The sequence below is a fragment of the Phacochoerus africanus genome, chromosome 8 (genome assembly GCF_016906955.1).
Source record: "Phacochoerus africanus isolate WHEZ1 chromosome 8, ROS_Pafr_v1, whole genome shotgun sequence".
NCBI lineage: Eukaryota > Metazoa > Chordata > Mammalia > Artiodactyla > Suidae > Phacochoerus > Phacochoerus africanus.
Window position 1 is genome coordinate 94,420,408 of NC_062551.1, and position 20,874 is coordinate 94,441,281.

A 20,874-nucleotide genomic window follows, 5' to 3' on the forward strand; every position below is an offset into this window, starting at 1 on the left:
ACCAAAGGGGAAGGAGGAGGATGAATTATGAGTGTAGGATTAACAAATACATTCTACTATGTATAAAATAGATTAGCAGCAAGGATAATAGGTAAGCAACTGCATAACACAGGAATAATATTCAATATCTTATAATAACCTATAATGGAAAATAATCTGAAAATATATATTTATGTATAACTGAATCACTTTGCTGTACACCTGGAACTAACACAATATTGTAAATCACTGACTTCAATTTTTTAAAAAGCCTTAAAAGTCTGAAGAGCAAGTAATGAGGCAAAAGAGACACAAAACTCCATGTATACAGAGAGGAGATATTCCAATACATGCAAAACTAAAAGATAATGTCATTTTATGCAACTGGAGATTATCACATTAAGTAAAGTAAGTCAGAAAGAGAAAGACAAATACCATGTGATATCAATTATATGTGGAATCTAAAATATAGCATAAATGAGCCTATCTATAGGACAGAGACAGACTCACAGACATAGAGAACAGACTTGTGGTTGCCAAGGGGGAGGAGGGAGGGACTGTGATGGACTGGGAGTTTGGACTTAGTAGATGCAAACTATTACATTCAGAATGGATAAGCGATGAGGTCCTACTGTACAGCTCGAGGAACTATATCCAATCTCCTGGGACAGACCATGATAGAAAATAATGTAAACAAAAGAATGTATGTATATCTATATGCATGACTGGGTCAACTTGCTGTATAGCAGAAATCAACATCGTAAATCAACTAAACTTTTTTTTTTTTTTTGGCTTTTTAGGGCCACACCCCGGCATATGGAGGTTCCCAGGCTAGGGGTCCAATCAGAGTGACAGCTGCCAGCCTACACCACAGCCATGGCAATGCTGGATCCTTTAACCCACTGAGCGAGGCCAGGGATTGAACCCGAAACCTCATGGTTCCTAGTCGGATTCGTTTCCACTGTGCCACAACAGGAACTCCTAAATCAACTATGCTTTAATAAAAAAAAAATGTCATTTCACTGACTGATATAAAAGAGCCATCATTTCTCTTTCCTCTTGGTCATCATTGCATTTAGGATGGTTCTGTGTAATACCAACCAAGGGAGCAAAAGTCGAGGTGCCCTGAGGGATCTCTATAGGAGCAGAGTCTGATACGACATAAATGGAACGTCTCAATTAAAACGCAGGTAATACATACACACAAATACTAAATGGAGACTACCAAACTCAATGGCCAATTCCAATAAACTGGAAATCTTAGTTTTCTTGACATTGTAAATTCACCTAGGCCCATATTATTCCTGCTTTCCAATCTTCATTATACTCTCTGTGGACAGTGAAGTCCCTTCTCTCCCATTTTGGAAGAGGTACAGTATGGCAGGTGCAGAGAGAGTTGTCAAGGCGATGAGAGAGAGAAGTAAACAGGACAGTCCAAATGGCTGATTTCCTTTGAAATTTTCTTAACTTCCAAAAGGAAATTTGACTGCCCTCCATCTCAAAATTGTTGCCCCTATTTGGTGACCCTTTTTAGCTATCGATATGATAGGTAAACAAATTTTCATTGAGCAAATAATAAACTGAACTTACCGGAGACCCGTTTGCAGGGACAAAGAACCTTCTGTAGAGAGCAAATCCCATGTCCAACGCAACTAGAAGGGAAAACAGCCTGATGAAGCCCCAGGATCTCCACACCACCACTCCAGTTGCTTCTGGTTCCCCCCTAAGGATGGTAGCAGCCAACATTTATTGAGACCGACTCTGTGCCAGGAACTGTTCTACAAGCTCCACCTGTACTAACCTTGTATCAGTAATTCTCACAGCAGTCCCATGGAAGGGATACGATCATTATCCCATGGTCTAGCTGTATTCTTCCAGCAAGTATTTATTGATTATCTCCCATGTGCCAGGCACAATTCTAGGTGATGGAGATACTGCAATGAACAGATCAGACAGCCTCATGGAGCTGAAAGTCCAGTTCAGGAAGGTGAATAAGTAAAAGATACAGTATTATCCAAAGGTGCTTTGTGCTACAGAGAACATACAATGAGAGGAAGGAGAATTAGGGAATGCTGGGAGTAGGGAGTGATTTTTTACAAGAGAGGGGAATTCAATGAGCATGTGGTATTTGATGGAGATAAGGGAACAAGCCATGCTGACTTCTGAAGTAAGAGTCTTCTAGGCAGAGGGAAGTGCAAGGTCCTTGAGGCAAGATGGTGCCTGGAATGTTTGAGGAATTCCAAAGCAGTTGATCTGGCTGCATAGGTGGTTTTCAAAGGATGGTTCCCTCCCCAGCTGGGGATCTCACCATTACCTAGGAACTTATTAGAAATTCCAATTCTGGAATTGCCATTGTGGCTCAGAGGGCTAAGGACCTGGTGTTGTCTCTGTGAGGATGCAAGTTCGATCCCTGGCCTTACCCAGTGGGTTAAGGATCTGGCATTGCCATAATCCATTGTGTAGGTCACAGATGCAGCTTGGATCCCATGTTGCTGTGGCTGTGGCATAGGCTTCAGCTGCAGCTCTGATCTGACCCCTGACCCAGGATCTTCCATATGCCACAGATATGCCATAAAAAGAAGGGAAGGGAGGGAGGAAAGAAAAAAAGGAAAATTTTCAGGCTCACCTCAGACTTTCTGAACCAGAAACTCTAAAGCTAGTGCTCAGCACTCTGGGTCTTAACAAGACCTTCGGGTGATTCTGGACTAAGGTTAAGGATAAAGTAGTAGGTGATGAGATGGAACAGTACAGAGGATAGATCACCTAGAGGCCCCATGGACCACTGTAAGGACTTTGGCTTTTACCCTTCAAAAGCCTTTGAGCACAGGAGTGCATATCTGACTTAGGTTTTTTTGTTGGTTTTTTTTTGTTTGTTTTGTTTTGGGTTTTTTTTGTCTTTTTTGCCATTTCTTAGGCCGCTCCTGTGGCATATGGAGGTTCCCAGGCTAGGGGTCGAATCGGAGCTGTAGCCACCAGCCTACACCAGAGCCACAGCAATGCGGGATCCGAGCCGCGTCTGCAACCTACACCACAGCTCATGGCAATGCCGGATCCTTAACCCACTGAGCAAGGCCAGGGATCGAACCCACAACTTCATGGTTCCTAGTTGGATTCTTAACCCCTGAGCCACAACGTGAACTCCTGACTTAGGTTTTTAAAAGATGGTTCTGGCTGCTAGACAGGAAGCAGACTCTGAGGGAGCAAAGACAGGAGCAGGAAGACCAGCTAATTACTACTATTGCAGCGACCCCAGTGAGGAATAATGACGGTGCTATTTTTATACATAAATAAATCAAGACACAGAGGTTAAGCACTAGCCCAAGGCCACACAACTCAGAGGCAGTGGCAGGATTTGAATCTTAAACGGTCTGACCTGGCGAGGGAGGGGAGGTTCCACTCTCACCCACCACACTAATTGCCTCTAATCATTGTCATGATTACAGAAGATGGGCCAAGAAGGAATGAGTCCACCTTCTTTAATAGAACAGTGAGAGCCAGAATTTAGATGTTCCTAAAATAAGTCAAATCTGTGATGCTAAAAGAGCTTCTGTTTTCCTCGGCCTAGAAGAACTCTGCCTTAAATGTGTGCTTGGAAACATCTGCAGCTGTAACGTTCCACACCCATCCCCCAATTGCCTGTGCTCCACTTAGTGAGCGTCCTAGGAGATGGAAAGACCTAGTCCTTGCCTTTGGGGAAATGGCATCAGGACCCTGTGTTCTGGCTACTTTCCCTTTCAATACAATATTGACATTAAAGTCCCTGGATAGGAATTGAGGTCAATGAAGTAGTCAATATTAATTTAATTGTAAATGACTATCACACAAAATGCTGGATAAATGTGGCTGTGTTGTATTTTCAGTCATCTGCCTTCCCTGATCCAGTGTATATAACAGACAGGACTAGAAAATTATAAGAAAATCACTGCTGGAGAACAGGGCTGAGTTACGGGAAAGAGTTACTTTGGTCCACAGGAGGAGGCCTTCTTTGCAAAACTCTTTGTAATCCTTAGCATGTTAGTTTCTCCATTTCATTTACGTTCCTGGGCCAGCGATCGAACCTGTGTCACAGCAGTGACCTGAGCCACAGCGGTGACAACCAGATCCTTAACCACCAGGCCACCAGGGAACTCCTCTGTTTCTCTCTTGTTTTGGCCCCTTCAGACTTAATCTCTGGCCCTTTCTGCTTCCAAGGGGAGTTTACTTCAAGGTGCTGCAGTTTTTAAACTGATACCTGTCTTCTCACCAGAAAAGGAGTCCTTATTCCAATAAATCAAATCATTGTCCTCAATAAAATTTGACACTCATTTTAAGGGCATTCCTTTATATGGACCCTTTTTTTTTTTTTTTTTAATGCTTTTTAGGGCTGCACATGCATATGGAAGTTCCCAGGCTGGGGGTCAAGTGGGAGCTGCAACTGCCAGCCTACACCACAGCCACAGGTGTAACCGCAGGACCTACATACAGTTCATGGCAACGCTGGATCCTTAACCCACTGATTGAGGCCAGGGATGGAACCCGCATCCTCGGGGATACTAGTTGAGTTTGTAACCTACTGAGCCACAATGGGAACTCAATATATAGATTTTTTGGAAGGATGAAAATGTGAGATTTCCTGAACTTTTTCTAGGGAAGCTCAGTTGCTTTGTCAGAAAACACATCTAACAAATAATGCTTAATGAAGGAACATCCTTAAAGTTAATCGTATTTCACAATTAAGAATAATAGGAGTTCCCACCGTGGCTCAGCAGTTATTGAACCCGACTAGCATCCATGAGGATGCAGGTTAGATCACTGGCCTCACTCAGTGCGTTAAGGATCCGGCATTGCTGTGAGCTGTGATGTCGTTGAAGATGCAGCTCAGATCCTGTTTTGCTGTGGCCCTGGCATAGGCTGGCGGCTACAGCTCTGATTGGACCCCTAGCCTGGGAACCTCCATATGCTGCAAGTGCGGCCCTTAAAAAAAAAAAAGAAGAAGAAGAAGAAGAAGAAGAATATTTACCAGAGTTCCCATCATGGCTCAGCGATAACAAACCCGACTAGGATCCATGAGGATGTGGGTTCCATCCCTGGCCTCACAAGGCAGTTTAGGGATCTGGTGTTGCCATGGGCTATGGTGTAGGTTACAGACACGGCTTGGGCTTGGATCCCACGATGCTGTGGCTGTGCTGTAGACCGGCAGCTGCAGCTCCAATCCAGCTCCTAGCCTAGGAACATCCTTATGCCAAGGGTGCAGCCCTAAAAAGTGAAAGGGACGGAGGGAAGGGAGGAAATACATTATGTCAATGGTTTTCAAGCTTTTCCACTTCAGACAAAATCATATATAGAATCCAGTGTATGAACGAGAGAAATCCAGCATATAAAACATAAATGAAGGTATTGTGGTTGAAGTAGATGGAGCGCCTTGAGCCCGACTCTCTTGACTCCACCCCACCCCAGAAAGAAACAGAAAGGCACTCTAAGAACTACCCACCAGGGTTTGTGAAAACTCCATTACACCTTTCTGCTTAGGGCTATGGAGCTGACCATTCTTTACACCTCTAGGCTGATGGTCATCTTAAATGTAACATTTGGGAAATGTGAGACGGCCATCTGAAAGTTGAACCCATAAAACTGAAGATATGAAGTGTTCGAAAAACACACTTACTTATAAGGATGATGATCAGCAGTCTGACAATTCCAAAGGCAGGAATCATTTCTCGAAAATTCTTGCAAAGAGAAAAATAATAACATAAGCTATCCTTTGGCAAATGAAACCTCAACTGTACTCCCTCTTCATCTGCTTTTTCATTTAAAACAAAAGTTGAGATAAGCAATGAGATCCTGCTGTATAGCACTGGGAACTATATCTAGTCACTTATGATGGAGCATGATAATGTAAGAAAAAAGTGTGTGTATGTGTGACTGGGTCACCTTGCTATACAGTAGAAAATTGACAGAATACGGTAAACCATCTATAATGAAAAAAAACATTAAATAAAAATGATTATAAAAACTTAAAAAAATAAAGTAAAATAAAAGAGTGCCAAATATTTGCAAAACAAAGTATTGGTGTAATAGCCCAGTTTTCACATGTATTTGGGAAGTACAGTGCTGGTGTACTTTGGAGAACAAAATGAAATATGATATTTAATTCCATGACATAAACTAGACACAACTTTTTTAGCAGGAAATAATCTAAATACAAGGAATATAAAATCACCACATAACATGTCATAGATAGATAGACAGATACATACTGTCAAACTAAATCTGATGAAATATTTCCAAGTTTTTTTGGTTAATATTCATTTGATACATCTTCATCTTCTTTCTAAGTAAGAGTTAGCAAAGACCTAACTAAAGCTTGACTATTACCTTAATTTTTTAAGATAACTTCAAAACTGTTTAAAATGTTGGTCCAAAAAAACCCAGTTTGGGAGTTCCCGTCGTGGCTCAGTGGTTAACGAATCCAACTAGGAACCATGAGGTTGCGGGTTTGATCCCTGGCCTTGCTCAGTGGGTTAAGGATCCGGCGTTGCTGTGAGCTGTGGTGTAAGTCGCAGATGAGGCTCGGATCTGGCGTTGCTGTGGCTCTGGTGTAGGCTGGCGGCTACAGCTCCGATTCAACCCCTAGCCTGGGAACCTCCATATGCCTCGGGAGCGGCCCTAGAAAAGGCAAAAAGACAAAAGCAAAAACAAAAACAAAACACCCAGTTTGATTTTCGCTTTGAAAAATTTCAGACCAGCTTGCAGTACTCTTGTGTGTTCCTAGAGGACTGAGGAGACTCACTTTAGCCTGAGTTACCTCCTCTTCCCCTTCAGGTTATTAACTCTCTTCCCAGAGAGTAGAGATGCCAAAATAGCTGTCTTTATTCTAAATGAATTATTTTCTAACTGTTGTGACCATGACCTACAGTAAAAAATCATTTACATAACAATCCAGTATACAAATCAAACCACACTTGCCCTTACTACACGTGATGCATATTGAAATTTTTGTTTAATTTTTGGTCACAATGCCTTCAGCTGAGCTCACAACCCCTAATGGGCTGCCATGCAAACTTTGGAAAAGGTTTTTCTAGAGTTTTATAATGGCTTCATATTTTCCCTCCTAGAGTGTTTTTAAAGCATACCTACATGGTTAAATGGTTAATTTCATCAGGATTTTAGCCTGTTTTAAAAAGTGGCTGGCCTCTCACATACTATATCATGGGCATGTATGCACAACTTTGGAGGCATACACCTAGGAAAATGTAAAGCCTTCATCCAGTAAATCCACTTCTAGGAATTTACCTACAAAAAGAATGACACAAATGCAAAGAGATAAATGTGAAAGAACATTCCTTACAGCATTATTTGTAAATGTGACAAGATGTAATCACCCCAGATTTTCTTCAATGAAGGATTCAGCTGGGATACAGCTTTGTAAAAGGGTGCAGTGGAACACTTGAAAAGATTGAAGTGGATTTCCCTGCGCTGACATGAGTCAGGATACTTTAGGTTAAGATGCTTAACAGTGTAGTAATATTACTATTGGTAGAATTTTGAATACGTATAGAAAATGTCTGGGAGTTCCCGTCGTGGCGCAGTGGTTAACGAATCCAACTAGGAACCATGAGGTTGTGGGTTCGGTCCCTGCCCTTGCTCAGTGGGTTAAGGATCCGGCGTTGCCATGAACTGTGGTGTAGGTTGCAGACGCGGCTCGGATCCTGCGTTGCTGTGGCCCTGGCGTAGGTCGGTGGCTACAGCTCCGATTGGACCCCTAGCCTGGGAACCTCCATGTGCCGCGGGAGCGGCCCAAGAAATAACAAAAAGACAAAAAAAAAGAAAATGTCTGAAAGGATATATATCAAACTATTAACAGATACTAAATTGTGAACTTTGACTTTCTACTTTTCAATTTTATATTTTACTTAATATTTATTATTTTGAAATCAGAGGAAAAAAATATGAAAGGAAAACTCTTGTGGCTGGAAGATGAGTGCTTAGACACCACAAGAGAACTCCAGAAAATATTGATAAATGAAGAGTCCCTGAACCAAATACCAGTAATTATTTTAAAAAAAACAACTTTAGGAGTTCCTGTCATGGCTCAGCAGAAACGAGTCTGACTAGCATCCATGAGGACGCAGGTTCAAACCCTGGCCTCGCTCAGTGGGTTAAGGATCCATTGTTGCCATGAGCTGTGGTGTAGGTCACAGACATGGCTCAGATCTGGTGTTGCTGTAGCTGAGGCATGGGCCAGTGGCTACAGCTCCAATTAGACCCCTGGCCTGGAAATCTCCGTATGCTGCAGGTGCAGCCCTAAAAAGACAAAAATAAATAAATAAATAAATAAAAATTCTACTTTAAAAATAAATAAAATAAAAATTTAGAGGTCCATAGATTCCATTCCCAAAGTTCTTACCACCAGAACATTCATGAAATAGCCTCCCATCAGAGCATAAACTCCTCCTGAAGCACCCACAAGAGATTTGAGTGGGTCAAAGATGGAGCTGGCAAGGGATCCTAAAGAGAAAAACACAAAGAATCAGACATGACTATCAAAATCATGAAGGATAAATCTTTCTAATCTCAGGTAAAAGTCAAGGAAGCTTGGACCATTACATTACCAAGCAACAAATTCACTTTGTCCCTTCCATACTAGAAAAGTATAACTATGTGGGCTACTCCCCTCAATTTTTATGAAACATTAAATGTTCATTATGAAGACAGTACAGCAGTGACCAAAAAAACACAGGCTCTGGAGCCAGAATTACCAACTGTGTGACCTGAGCAAGGTTCTTAATGTCTCTGTGCCTTAGTCTCCCTATCTGCAAATTGATAGTCTTTTTAATTTTTTAAATTTTTTTGTCTGTTTAGGGCTGCACCTGCGGTATATGCAAGTTCCCATGCTAGGGGTCGAATCAGAGCTACAACTACTGGCCTACACCACAGCCACAGCAACGCCAGATCCAAGCCGCATCTGCAACCTGTATATACCACAGCTCACGGCAATGCCAGATCCTTAACCCACTGAGCAAGGCCAGGGATGGAGCCCGCATCCTCATTGATCCTAGTCGGGTTCATTAACCGCTGAGCCATGAAAGGAACTCTAGCAAAGTGACAGTCTTCATAGAACTCACCTTAATGGATTGTCAGGGGAAGTAAATGAGTTTATGTGTTCATCATGCTTAAAACACTGCCTGACATTTATTATACACTCGTTAGCTTTTTTTTTTTTTTTCTTTTTAGGGCCACATCTGTGGCTTACGAAAGTTCCCAGGCTGAGGGTCGAAGGAGCTGCAGCTGCTAGCCTGCACCACAGCCACAGCAACGCTAGATCCGAGCTGCATCTGTGACCTACACCACAGCTCACAGCAACCCCAGATCCTTAACCCACACTCGCATCCTCATGGATACTAGTTTGTTTCCACTGAGCCACAACAGAAACTCCTACTCCTTAGCTATTATTTCAAAATATACTTCAGGTTTAGCCAAAACTACCAAAATACCTGAGACACTCCAATATTTTATTATCTAAGGGCTAGCATTCTCATGGAGCCAAGATGTGGTCTCAGAATCCTTTTCACCACACCGTTCAATCAAATTCACCAAGCAAGAAGCCTATTTGCTAATCCAATCTTCAATTTTCTGAACCAAAACAAGGCTTTAATACCACCTTGTACAAACTCTGAGTTGTTCCCTCTGTACTGCTTAGTTCTATTACTTATTCTCTTGCCTTTAGCATTTTCCTTCATTCCTTAGGATACATTATAATACAATATGTATACTTTGTGCAAAAAAGACAAAGTATCTGACCTTAGGAATCTTACAAATGGATGAGGAAACAATTATCATAAAATGCAGAATAAAACAACTACTATGATTTTTAATGTAATGAATTTGCTATGCAAGCACTTAGGAAAGAATGACTTTCTCAGCAGAGAGGTGGAGGCCCTGCTACTTTGAGAGGAGGGAAATAGCTTTTTGATTAAACTCTGAAGACTTTAAGATTTTGACAAAGAAGTTCCCTCGTTCAAGGATCCAGCATGGTCACTGCAGCGGCTCAGGACCCTGCTCTGGTATGAGTTTGATTCCTGACCCAGGGAACTTCCACATGCTACGGCATGATCAAAAATATAAAAAATAGGGAGTTCCCATCATGGCACAGCGGAAACAAATCCAACTAGAAACCATGAGGTTGCGGGTTTGATCCCTGGCCTCTCTCACAGGGTTAAGGATCTGGCATTGCCATAAGCTGTGGTATAGGTCACAGACACGGCTCAGATCTGGCACTGCTGCGGCTCTGGTGTAGGCTGGCAGGTACAGCTCTGATGAGACCCCTTGCCTGGGAACCTCCACATGCTGCAGGTGTGGCCCTAGAAGGATAAAAGACAAAAAAATAAAATAAAATAAAAGTCTTACATCATCTCCCTCTAACCTCTTCATAAATAATTTTTTTATTTTTTTAATTTTTTTTTCGTCTTTTTAGGGCCGCACCCATGCCATGTGGATGTTCCCAGGCTAGGGTTCAAATCAGAGCTACAGCCACCAGCCACAGCCACAGCCACAGCCACACAATTCCAGATCCGAGTCATGTCTGCGACCTATACCACAGCTCACGGCCATGCCAGATCCTTAACCTATTGAGCAAGGCCAAGGATCCAACCTGCATCCTCATGGATACTAGTCAGACTCCTTTCCACTGAGCCACGCACAACAGGAACTCCCAATTTATTTATTTTTTGAGGACTGCACAGGTGACATATGGAAGTACCCAGGCTAGGGGTCTAATTGGAGCTGCAACTTCTGGCCTATACCACAGCCATAGCAACATGGGATCCGAGCTATGTCTGCAACCTACACTGTAGCTTGTGGCCACGCCAGATCCTTAACCCACTGAGCAAGGCCAGGGATCGAACCCACATCCTCAAGGATATTAGTCAGGTTCTTAACCTGCTGAGCAACAGGAACTCCAGTAATTTCTTTTTTAAAACATAGTAAAAAAAAAAAAAAAAAAGTTTATTCTTAAAAAAAAAAGGAAGACGAAAAAGAAAGAAAAGAAAGAAACGCAGTGGGTGGTGATACTTTACAGCATATATGTTGCTGAGGACAGAGGCTGACTGACATCTACTAGCTGAGTTGTCCCAGCCATTTGGTTGTTTGTGACTCTTCTGCAGTGAATGCTCTCTGGTGGACATTTGTGCAAAGATTCATGCCCTTTGGGAACCCACCTACACTCTTGGTGGGAATGTAAATTGGTGCAGCCACTGTGACAAACAATATGGAGGCTCCTCAGAAAACTAAGGATAGAGTTACCATATGATCCAGCAATCCCACTCCTGAGCATATATACAGAGAAAACTCTAATTCAAAAGAGTACATGCACCCCTTTGTTCAGAGCAGCACTCTGAACAATAGCCAAGGCATGGAAGCAACCTAATTGTCTATCAACAGATGAATGGATAAAGAAGATGTGGTATCTATATAAAATGGAATACTACTCAGCCATCAAAAAGAATAAAATAATGCCATTTGCAGCAACATGGATGGACCTAGAAATTATAATACTAAATGAAATAAGCCAGACAAAGACAAGTATCATATGATATCACTTATATATGGAATCTAAACTATGATACAAATAAACTTACAAAACAGAAACAGACTCACAGACATAGAAAACAAATTTATGATTACCAAAGGGAGAAGGGGTGGAGGGATAAATTAGGAGTTTGGGATTAGCCCTATATATAAAATGGAAAAACAACAAGGTCCTACTTCATAGCACAGGGAACTATATTCAATATTCTGTAAATAAAAAAGAAGAAAGGAAGGAAGGAGGGAAGGAAGAATGGAAAAAAGAAAAAGGAGTTCCTTGGTGGTTCAGTGGGTTAAGGATCTGGCATTGTTACTGCTGTGGCTCTGGTTACTGCTGTGGCTTTGATTTGATCTCTAGCCCCAGAACATGAAGGAAGGAAGGGAGAAAGGAAGGCAGTGGAGCTAGACAGTGGAGGGTAATGAAGAGCAATCTTGGATGTTTCAGTTTTCTTCTGGCCACTGTAAATGTTTTAGGAAGGATGCAATGTGATCTAATCTGTGTTTGAGGAGCTTGACCCAGCAGCACTGTGAAGGAGAGACCGGAATGGCAAAGAGATACCTGCCAAAAGCTATTGCAAAAATAGTCAGAGGACGTAAACAGGTTATTCACGCTCTCTCCTCTCTCTCTACTCTGAAACTGGGGTGAGCTGATTGAAATCCAGCTGTTGGAGAAACAGGAATAGATGTTGGAGCCAGCAAAAATGGGTGTGTGCAGAAACAGAAGGAGAGGTGGAAGAACAGGATTGACAAAAGTAGGAGGGAAGTAGGATGGGGATCTGCATCACTGAGCCTTGACAATCTATCTCTTCACCGCCTCTCAGGACTGCTTTCTGCACTCCATCCCCACTGCTGTAGGAGGCAGGCACAGTAGTGATGGGTAAAATTTTGAGCACCACCATGAGTCAGAATGTATCTCGAAAAAGGTATGTTGGGGAGTTCCCGTCATGGCTCAGTGGTTAACGAATCCGACTAGGAACCATGAGGTTGCGGGTTCGATCCCTGCCCTTGCTCAGTGGGTTAAGGATCCTGAGTTGCCATGAGCTGTGATGTAGGTTGAAGACTCGGCTCGGAACTGATATTACTGTGGCTGTGGTGTAGGCCAGCAGTTGTAGCTCCAGTTGGACCCCTAGCCTGGGAACCTCCATAGGCCACAGGTACGTCCCTAAAAAGCAAAAAATTTAAAAAAAAATTTTTTTAATTAATGTTGTATTACCTTTGCTTTGTTTATTACCTCCTAGAGTCCAGAGACATTGATTCTGTGTTACATTCAGAACACTTACCTGCAATCACTCCCGCCAGGTACACCAGCCCCACCCGGAGGCCTTTATGAACCATCTCCAAGGGGATCCCCAAAACAAGCTGCATCACAAGGTTCCCCAGGATGTGCTGAACTCTGCGGAGACAAACACAGCTGTCAAATATCTTTGGAGATTAATGGTCTTTTATGTGTTGTTTCTAGTAAGAACTTGCTTAACTTGAATTCCATTTTCTAATGTTTTTCACATGACTTTTTTTAAAAATAAAATACTATATGGAGCTTCAACATATAAAGCATTTTTTTTCTTTTCTTTGATGGCCACACCCTCAGCATATGGAAGTTCCCAGGCTAGGGGTTGAATCAGAGCATCTGCAGCCTACGATGCAGCCACTGCAACACCAGATCCAATTCGCATCTGTGACCTAAGCCACAGTTTAGTGCAACACCGGATCCTTAACCCACTGAGTAAGGCCAGGGATCGAATCCACATCCTCAGGGAGACAGTGTCAGGTCCTTAACCACTGGGCCATGATGGGAACTCCAAGAGGTTTTTGTGCGTACCTGTGAATTTGAACAAGAAGGTCAAAGTGAGGACAAAGTGACTAATAGCACAAAACCCCCAAAGAATCACCTCAAGCATTCTTTCTGCTGCTCAACAGCCAGAGTAGAAGTGGCATAAAGTTGAAATCCTATGATAAACCTGAAAGAGAGATACTAGCTTTTTTTCATCCAAATCTTATCTACCCTTCAAGTTCTAACTTGAATCCATGTCGCCTGTGAAGCCGTCCCCATCCTGACCCTCCCCTCTCTCCGTTTATGTTACCGTCACTAATCCAACATCCGTTTCCTTACCCCTTGTCTGCCTCCTCTAGTGAGGCTGGAAGAGCTACTGTGGATTTTCCCAACCTCCCTTAACTAGGGGTAGCTGTGTCACACAGTCCTGGCTAATGAGATGCAGGTCTGGATGTAGATTTTTTCTCACTGTTAGGAGACTTTTAAGAGAGCTTCTGTCTTGGAGTTCCTGTTGTGGCTAGGCAGATTAAGAACCCAACTAGCATCCATGAGGGTGCGGGTTCAATCCCTGACCTCATTCAGTGGGTTAAGGATCTGCCATTGCCACAAGCTGCCACATAGGTCTCAGATGTGGCTCAGATCTGGCATTGCTGTGGCTGTGATGTAGGCCGGCGGCTGCAATTCCAATTTGACCCCTAACCTGGGAATTTCCGTATGCCCTGGGTGCAGTCCTAAAAAGAGAAGGAAGGAGGGGAGGAAGAAAGGAAGGAAGGAAAGAAAAAGAGATCTTCTGTCTTGACAAAGGGGATGACTGTCACCAGTACTTGGTCCTCCCTCTTGCCCCTTCCAGCCTTGAATGCATAGCTTCAGCAGCTGCCTTGAAACCATGAAAGACCAAGGGAAAAGCAGAGATGCCAGCACCAAGAGTCCTGACTTCATTAAACTGATAGAGCAACCAGCTACCTCTGGGTTTCTTGTATGGAAAAAAAAATTAACCTCCATTTGTTTAAGACCCTGTTACCTTTTTTCATTACTTGCATCCAGAAACATCCCTAATTTATACAACCCCACATATGACATGTCCTACACAGACTTATGAATTCTTGGGTGCCTTACTATATGTGTCAGGCACTGTAAAAATTGTCATAACCGTTGTCTCCTTTAATCATAGCAACCTTATGAGGTAAGTACTGTTATACCATTTTACACATGGGAAACTGAGGCACAAAGAGGTTAAATAACAATAGTAGACTATAATATTATACGGCCCTGCATTATTATTAACTATTCCCCCCTATAATTTTATTGGGTTCTGTTTTGTCTTGTTGTTTTTTGTTTTTTGTTTTTTTTTTTGATGCTGCTATAGAGGGAATTGTTTTTCTTTTTTTTTGTCTTTTTGTCTTTTGAGGGTCGCACCCACAACATACGGAGGTTCCCAGGCTAGGAGTTGAATCAGAGCTACAGCTGCCAGCCTACACCACAGCCACAGCAACGCCAGATCCGAGCTGAGTCTGCAACCTACACCACAGTTCATGGCAACGCCAGATCCTCAACCCTGTAAGTGAGGCCAGGGATTGAACCCACAACTTCATGGTTCCTAGTCGGATTCGTTTCCCCTGTGCCACGACAGGAACTCCTCCCCCTTATAATTTTAAAGTCCTTGAGTGCAGGAGCCACATTTGGTTAGAGTATACTTGTTAAATGGAAAAGTAAAGTGTGAAAGTATCCACAGAAACTGGAAATTGGGGATTTAGTCCCTCACCTGTCAAGCCTCTTGATCTCTGTGTCCTACCATGGATCACCTATTTAGCCACTGGCCCAGTCATCATCTTTCAAGGTCTAGGGCCGGGTAGGTAGCATGGATGAGGCTGGCCTCATCTGAAACCCCCAGACTCCACCAAAGAGGTGAGGCCAGCAGCCAGCTGCTCACTGTCCGCGGTGGGCGTGGTGAATCACAGATTCTGAGTGAGATCATAAAAGGCTATTGGCGTTTAATAAACTGTAAGCCTTTTAAGGCAGCAAACTGTTATATTTAGAATGGATAAGCAATGAGGTCCTACTATAAACACAGGAAGCTTTATCTAGTCTTTTGGGATAGACCATGATGGAAGATAATATGAGAAAGGGAATGTATATGTATATATATATGTGTGTGTGTGTGTGTGTGTGTGTGTGTATGACTGGGTCACTTTGCTGTACAGCAGAAATTGGCACAACATAGTAAGCCAAATATACTTTAACAATTTTTGGGGGGGGTTGTGTTTTTTTATTTTTTAATGATTTTTTATTTTTTCCATTATACTTGGTTTACAGTGTTCTGTCAATGTGCCACTATACAGCAAAGTGACCCAGTCACACATATATGTATACCTTCTTTTCCTCACTTATCTTCCATCATGCTCCATCTCAAGTGACTAGATATAGTTCCCAGAGCTAAACAGCAGGATCTCATAGCTTAACCATTCCGAATGCAATAGTTTGCATAATAATTTTTTAAAAAAGCTAAAAGGCAGGCATTGTATCACCTATTGCTTGTATTATTCTAGATGAACAACAATATTATACACTCATCAAAATGCTCATGAATTAGGAGTTCCCATCATGGCGCAGCGGAAACGAATCCAACTAGGAACCATGAGATTGTGGGTTTGATCCCTGGCCTCACTCTGTGGGTTAAGGATCCGGTGTTGCTATGACCTGTGGTAGAGGTTGCAGACTCGGCTTGGATCTGGAGTTGCTGTGGTTGTGGCATAGAACAGCAGCTACAGCTCGGATTCAACGCTTAGCCTGGGAACCTCCATATCCTGCGGGTATGGCCCTAAAAGGCAAAAAAATAAAAAATTTAAAAATGCTCATGAATTAATTTTTTTTTTTAAGTATCTGGCAGAGGTAGGGAGGAGGCACTGATGATTTGCATCTTCAAGGAAGCATTTAACATCACATAGTTCAGGGAATACACTTTTAATTTAGTAATGAGTAGGCCTCTTCTCATGACTATTCCTATATAAATACCAATATTAGGCAGTTACAATGCAATGCAAGGTACACTGGACTGAGTTAGCACTAATGGGTTGAGATTCTAGCTCTACAACTTAGCTGTGTGACACGGAGCAAGTGACTACATCCCCTAAACTTCAGACATGACACAGTGGGACTCATACCTGCCTCCTAGGGTTGCTGCAGCTCTGCTTCGCCCCCTAGCCTGGGAACTTCTATATGTCATGGGTGCAGCCCCAAAAAAGACAAAAATAAAAATAATAATGAAGCACCAAACCAATGTTCGGGGTTGCAATTACTCACAGTCACTTCTTAGGCCAGTGACTTAACTATCCTTCCTTACCCAGCATGGACCAGCATGTATGAGATAAACCTCCAGGCTTCCTCCCTCTTCTCGGGAGTGTAGATGAAGGGACTCTCCAAGATGCCTGTGTCCAAGGTGATCCACTGTTTCTGAGGCTTCCACACAGCATAGTAAATAAACACCGCCAGCTGCCAGGGAGGGGCAGACACGAGCGTTAACCACACCTTCTGCAGAGAGTGACCCTATTAGAGCCCGTGAGCGCAACGACCTGTTTCTCAAGAAGGCCACTCCGTAGCATGTGCTCAGAAGAGGACAGGAATGCAATTCCCTGCCGTATATCTGACCAGATAACCCTGGGTGTATCCTACTTCCTTCAGAGGTTAGGAGCTGCCCTGGACCTAAGTGTAAAGACAACTCTTTCTGAACGTACTTTCCCCTCTTAAATATCCACTGCCCTCATCGTTCCACCCTCACCATTTGGTCGCTCATGTACAACATCTTTTGTTTGTTTGTTTGCTTTTTAGGGTCACACACCCACATGGAAGTTCCCAGGCTAGGGGTCGAATCTGCCGGCCTACACCACAACCACAGCAACTCGGGATCTGAGCCACGTCTGCACCTACGCCACCACTCACGGCAATAATGGATCCCTGACCCACTGAGTGAGGCCAAGGATTGAACCCACATCCTCATGGATGCTAGTCAGGTTCGTTTCTGCTGCGCCACAACAGGAACTCCTACTGATGTACAACTTAATATGACATTAAGTCACTGCTGGCTTCTGGAGAACAGAGTAGGGAAGCAGAAATATGGTAACTTTACAGTGGGAAAAACCTGGCCAACATGACCTTAACCAAGTCAAGAAGGCTAATGTCACCATCCATGTCATGTGGATGTCACCGACTCTCTGCAGTGATGGGATGAGAAGGGCACTTCACCTCTGTGGGGTTCTTCCCCCAAGACCCATGACTCCAGTCTAATCATGAGACAAACATGAGACAAACCAAGACTGGGGGACATGCTGCAGGATTCCTGGCCAGTGCTCAAGATGATCCAAGCCATGAAAAACAAAGACTGAGAAACTGTCACAGACCATAGTAGACTGGAGAGATGTGACAACTAAACACAGTGTGAGAGTTCCTTGGTGGCTCAGCAGGTTAAGGATCTGGCATTGTCACTGCTGTGGCGTAGGTTCAGTCCCTGTCCCGGGAACTTCTACATGCCGCAGGTGTGGTCAAAAAAGAACACACTGATCTTTCTGTGAGAGGTAGATCTCCCAGCACTTGCTCCATGACCCTTCTATGGAAAACTTCCCTTTCCATAGCACCGATGATGGCAGTCCTATTTTGTCCCGTGTGACTTCAGCCCATTCATCTTCTCCGCCACATGCATAGCTGATTGGAGCAAGGGCAGGGCAGCCAATCCACAGGCTGGAAGGATAACATGAGGCAGGATGCTGAGAAGTAGAAAGAATTCCGATGGCTTCCTGTCTGCAGGCTGTTTCACAATAAAACCCCTTGAGAGGAGTTCCCGTCATGGCTCAGCTGTAATGAACCCGACTACCATCCATGAGGACACGGGTTCGATCCCTGGCCTCGCTCAGTGGGTTAAGCATCCAGGTTGTTGTGAGCTGTGGCATAGGTCACAGATGCTGCTTGGATCCTGCATGGCTGTGGCTGTGGCTGTGGCCTAGGCCTGCAGCTACAGCTCCGATATGACCCCTAGCCTGACAACGTTCATATGCCGCAGGTGCAGCCCTAAAAAGCAATAATAAATAAATAAAAATAAAAGATAAAACCCTTTGAGATAATAAATAAATAAAAATAAAAAATAAAAGATAACCCCTAGAGCTATGTCCCTTCCCCCACAACCCAAACAGCCTTTGTCTTCCTTCGGGAATATTTACACAGGAGCCTTATCTTTATCTGAGCCATAAAAGGCTAGGTTCCCATGACAGTTAATTTTATACATCAACCTGGCTAAACCACAATGCTCAGATATTTGGTCCAACATCATTCTAGATGTTTCTGTGACTTTGAATAAAGCAGACCACCCTCCAAAATGTGGGTGAGCCTCATCCAACCAGTTGAAGGCTTAATAGAACAAAGACTGACCTCCTCTGAGTAAGAAGGAATGGTGCCAGCAAATGGTCTTTGGATTTCAACTGTAAATCATACCCCTAGGTCTCCAATCTGCTGGCTTACCCTGCAGATTTTGAACTTGCCAAGCCTCCACAATTCCATGAGCCAACTCCTTAAAAGAAATGACTCTCTGTCAATATACGTGTGTATAGATAGATGACACATAGATAGATAGATAGATAGATAGATAGATAGATAGATAGATAGATAGATAGATAGATACAGACAGATAGATAGACAGACACTGTACGTGTGTGTACATCCTATTGGTTCTGCTTCTTCAAAGAACCCTGACTAATATAGTCCCTGATAAGGAAGTTGAGGCATCAGTGGAAATTAAGAGGATATTAGGGACTTTCCAATGCCACTAAAGTCACACCCCACAAACAGCCATCCTCTGCCAATTGCCTTATGAGATATCATGGTGTAGGAGAAAAATCTTGAGTAAGGTTATGCTCAGGAAAAGCCTAGTCTTGGGCGAATCACCAAGTATGTGGCCTTGGGCAAGTCACCCCACCTCTCCAGGCCTTGCACTCTTTTCTGGAAAACAAAAGGGCTGACTAGATCAGAGTCTGAAACTCACTACATGCTGCCCATAGTAGGCATCATGAAAGGATCCTATTTTTTTTTTTTCTTTTTTGTCCACACCCACAGCATATGGAAGTTCCCAGGCCAGAGACTGAACATGAGCCACAGCTGCAGCCAACACCACCATTGAAGCAACACGGATCCTTAACCCGATTTTGTTGGGCCAAGGATTGAACTGGCACCACCACAGAGAGAAGCCAATCATTAATCCATTGCACCATAGCAGGAACTCCAAGGATCCCATTTTTTTTTTTCCTACTGAAATTTGGAGGCAACCTATAACTCTTCTAACCATTTGGCTCGAGACAGACCTTATCAATCAATCAAAGTTGGTTCATGAGACCAAACCAAATTGCAACCCCATGATTCCTTGGTTTCTAAAGCCCCCACCAACTAGAACAAAATGAAGCCACTCAAATTGTGGTCACTGTCAGACAGGGGAGTTGCTTGACAAATAAAACTCAACCCTTGACTGAAAATGTCTGGGAATGTAAGGAAAAGGTGAGACGGGAGCTCTGGAGGGGGTGAGGTCCAGTTCTCTGTGTGTTGTCCTTGCCACCACCAGGCCCTCTTCTTATATGTTTTCCAGTCTCTTATCTAGATCTAATCTGAAGCCCCAGCATGTTTGCAGCCCCCCGGGGCCCTTTCACCAGTACCCACCACCCTGTGTGTTTACCTCGGCGAGGCTGATGGAGATGATGAACACAGGGGGCGGGAGGCAGTTAGCTCTTTCCAGGTACGTTCCTCGCACGGGTTCAGGAAGCATCCACTTTGAGACGATCCTGTGGACCTTGTTATGCTTGAAGGGCTCTTTACCTGCCCTGTCCTCTCTCATTCTCTTCTCTTCTTCCAGCTCGTCTTTCAGCTCTCTATCCATATTCAGACTCGCATCCTCCTCTATCTCCACATCATGAGCGGCAGCCATCGTCCTGGGTCCTCCCTCTGCCTAAAAGGGACGTGAATGTCAGGGAAAAACAGATGACCCTATGGTCTTCAGAACATGGCTCTTTCCTGGGCTCTAAGGATCTCCAAGGATCTACTGGTTTCCAGTGCCTTTCCTGGGAGTTAATAGAAGGCTGCTGAGGATCTGGTGCCCAATACATACAATATCCATACCTGCGTCATCAGCGTGTAATTGTAAAAAAGTGCTAGGGTCTCTCCAGTTGAGGGAAAGGACTCCCCAGGAGTCACTTCTGGATCCCTGCTGTCATCACTCAAAGGAAGGACTGGAACTTTGGAATGGCAACTGTACCTCATATACCTGTTCCCTCCCCTCTGCCACTGACTCTCGAGTCAACCACTAGTGTGAGAAATAGGTCAGCCGTGAGTTAAGGCATATCAGAGCCCAAGCCATGCATACACTGCCTAACTGAACTCAGCTTGGTCTAACTTCAGTGAATAGTCTACTTTTCCTTCTTAGTTTCATCTCGCTTCTACTCCCAAGCCAAATGTGCATCTCTGGTTTCTGATTCAGAAACAAAAATTATTTACGAGTATCTCCTGTGTATCAAGTACAACACTGGGGGCCCCAT

At 43.5% G+C, this 20,874-nt stretch overlaps 1 protein-coding gene across 2 annotated transcripts in view; it reads right to left on the minus strand.

Moving 5' to 3' along the window:
* RHBDL2 (rhomboid like 2) overlaps nt 1–20,874 on the minus strand; it is a 45,280-nt gene that overhangs the window by 6,972 nt on the left and 17,434 nt on the right. For both annotated transcript variants that reach the window (XM_047793428.1, XM_047793427.1), the window contains exons 2-7: nt 20,019–20,288; nt 16,653–16,801; nt 12,822–12,934; nt 8,366–8,466; nt 5,624–5,684; nt 1,570–1,631 (exon numbers count right to left, since the gene is read on the minus strand). In XM_047793428.1, coding sequence (XP_047649384.1) covers nt 1,570–1,631; nt 5,624–5,684; nt 8,366–8,466; nt 12,822–12,934; nt 16,653–16,801; nt 20,019–20,267 — 735 coding nt within the window. In that variant the 5' untranslated portion in view covers nt 20,268–20,288. The remainder of the gene's footprint in view (nt 1–1,569; nt 1,632–5,623; nt 5,685–8,365; nt 8,467–12,821; nt 12,935–16,652; nt 16,802–20,018; nt 20,289–20,874) is intronic.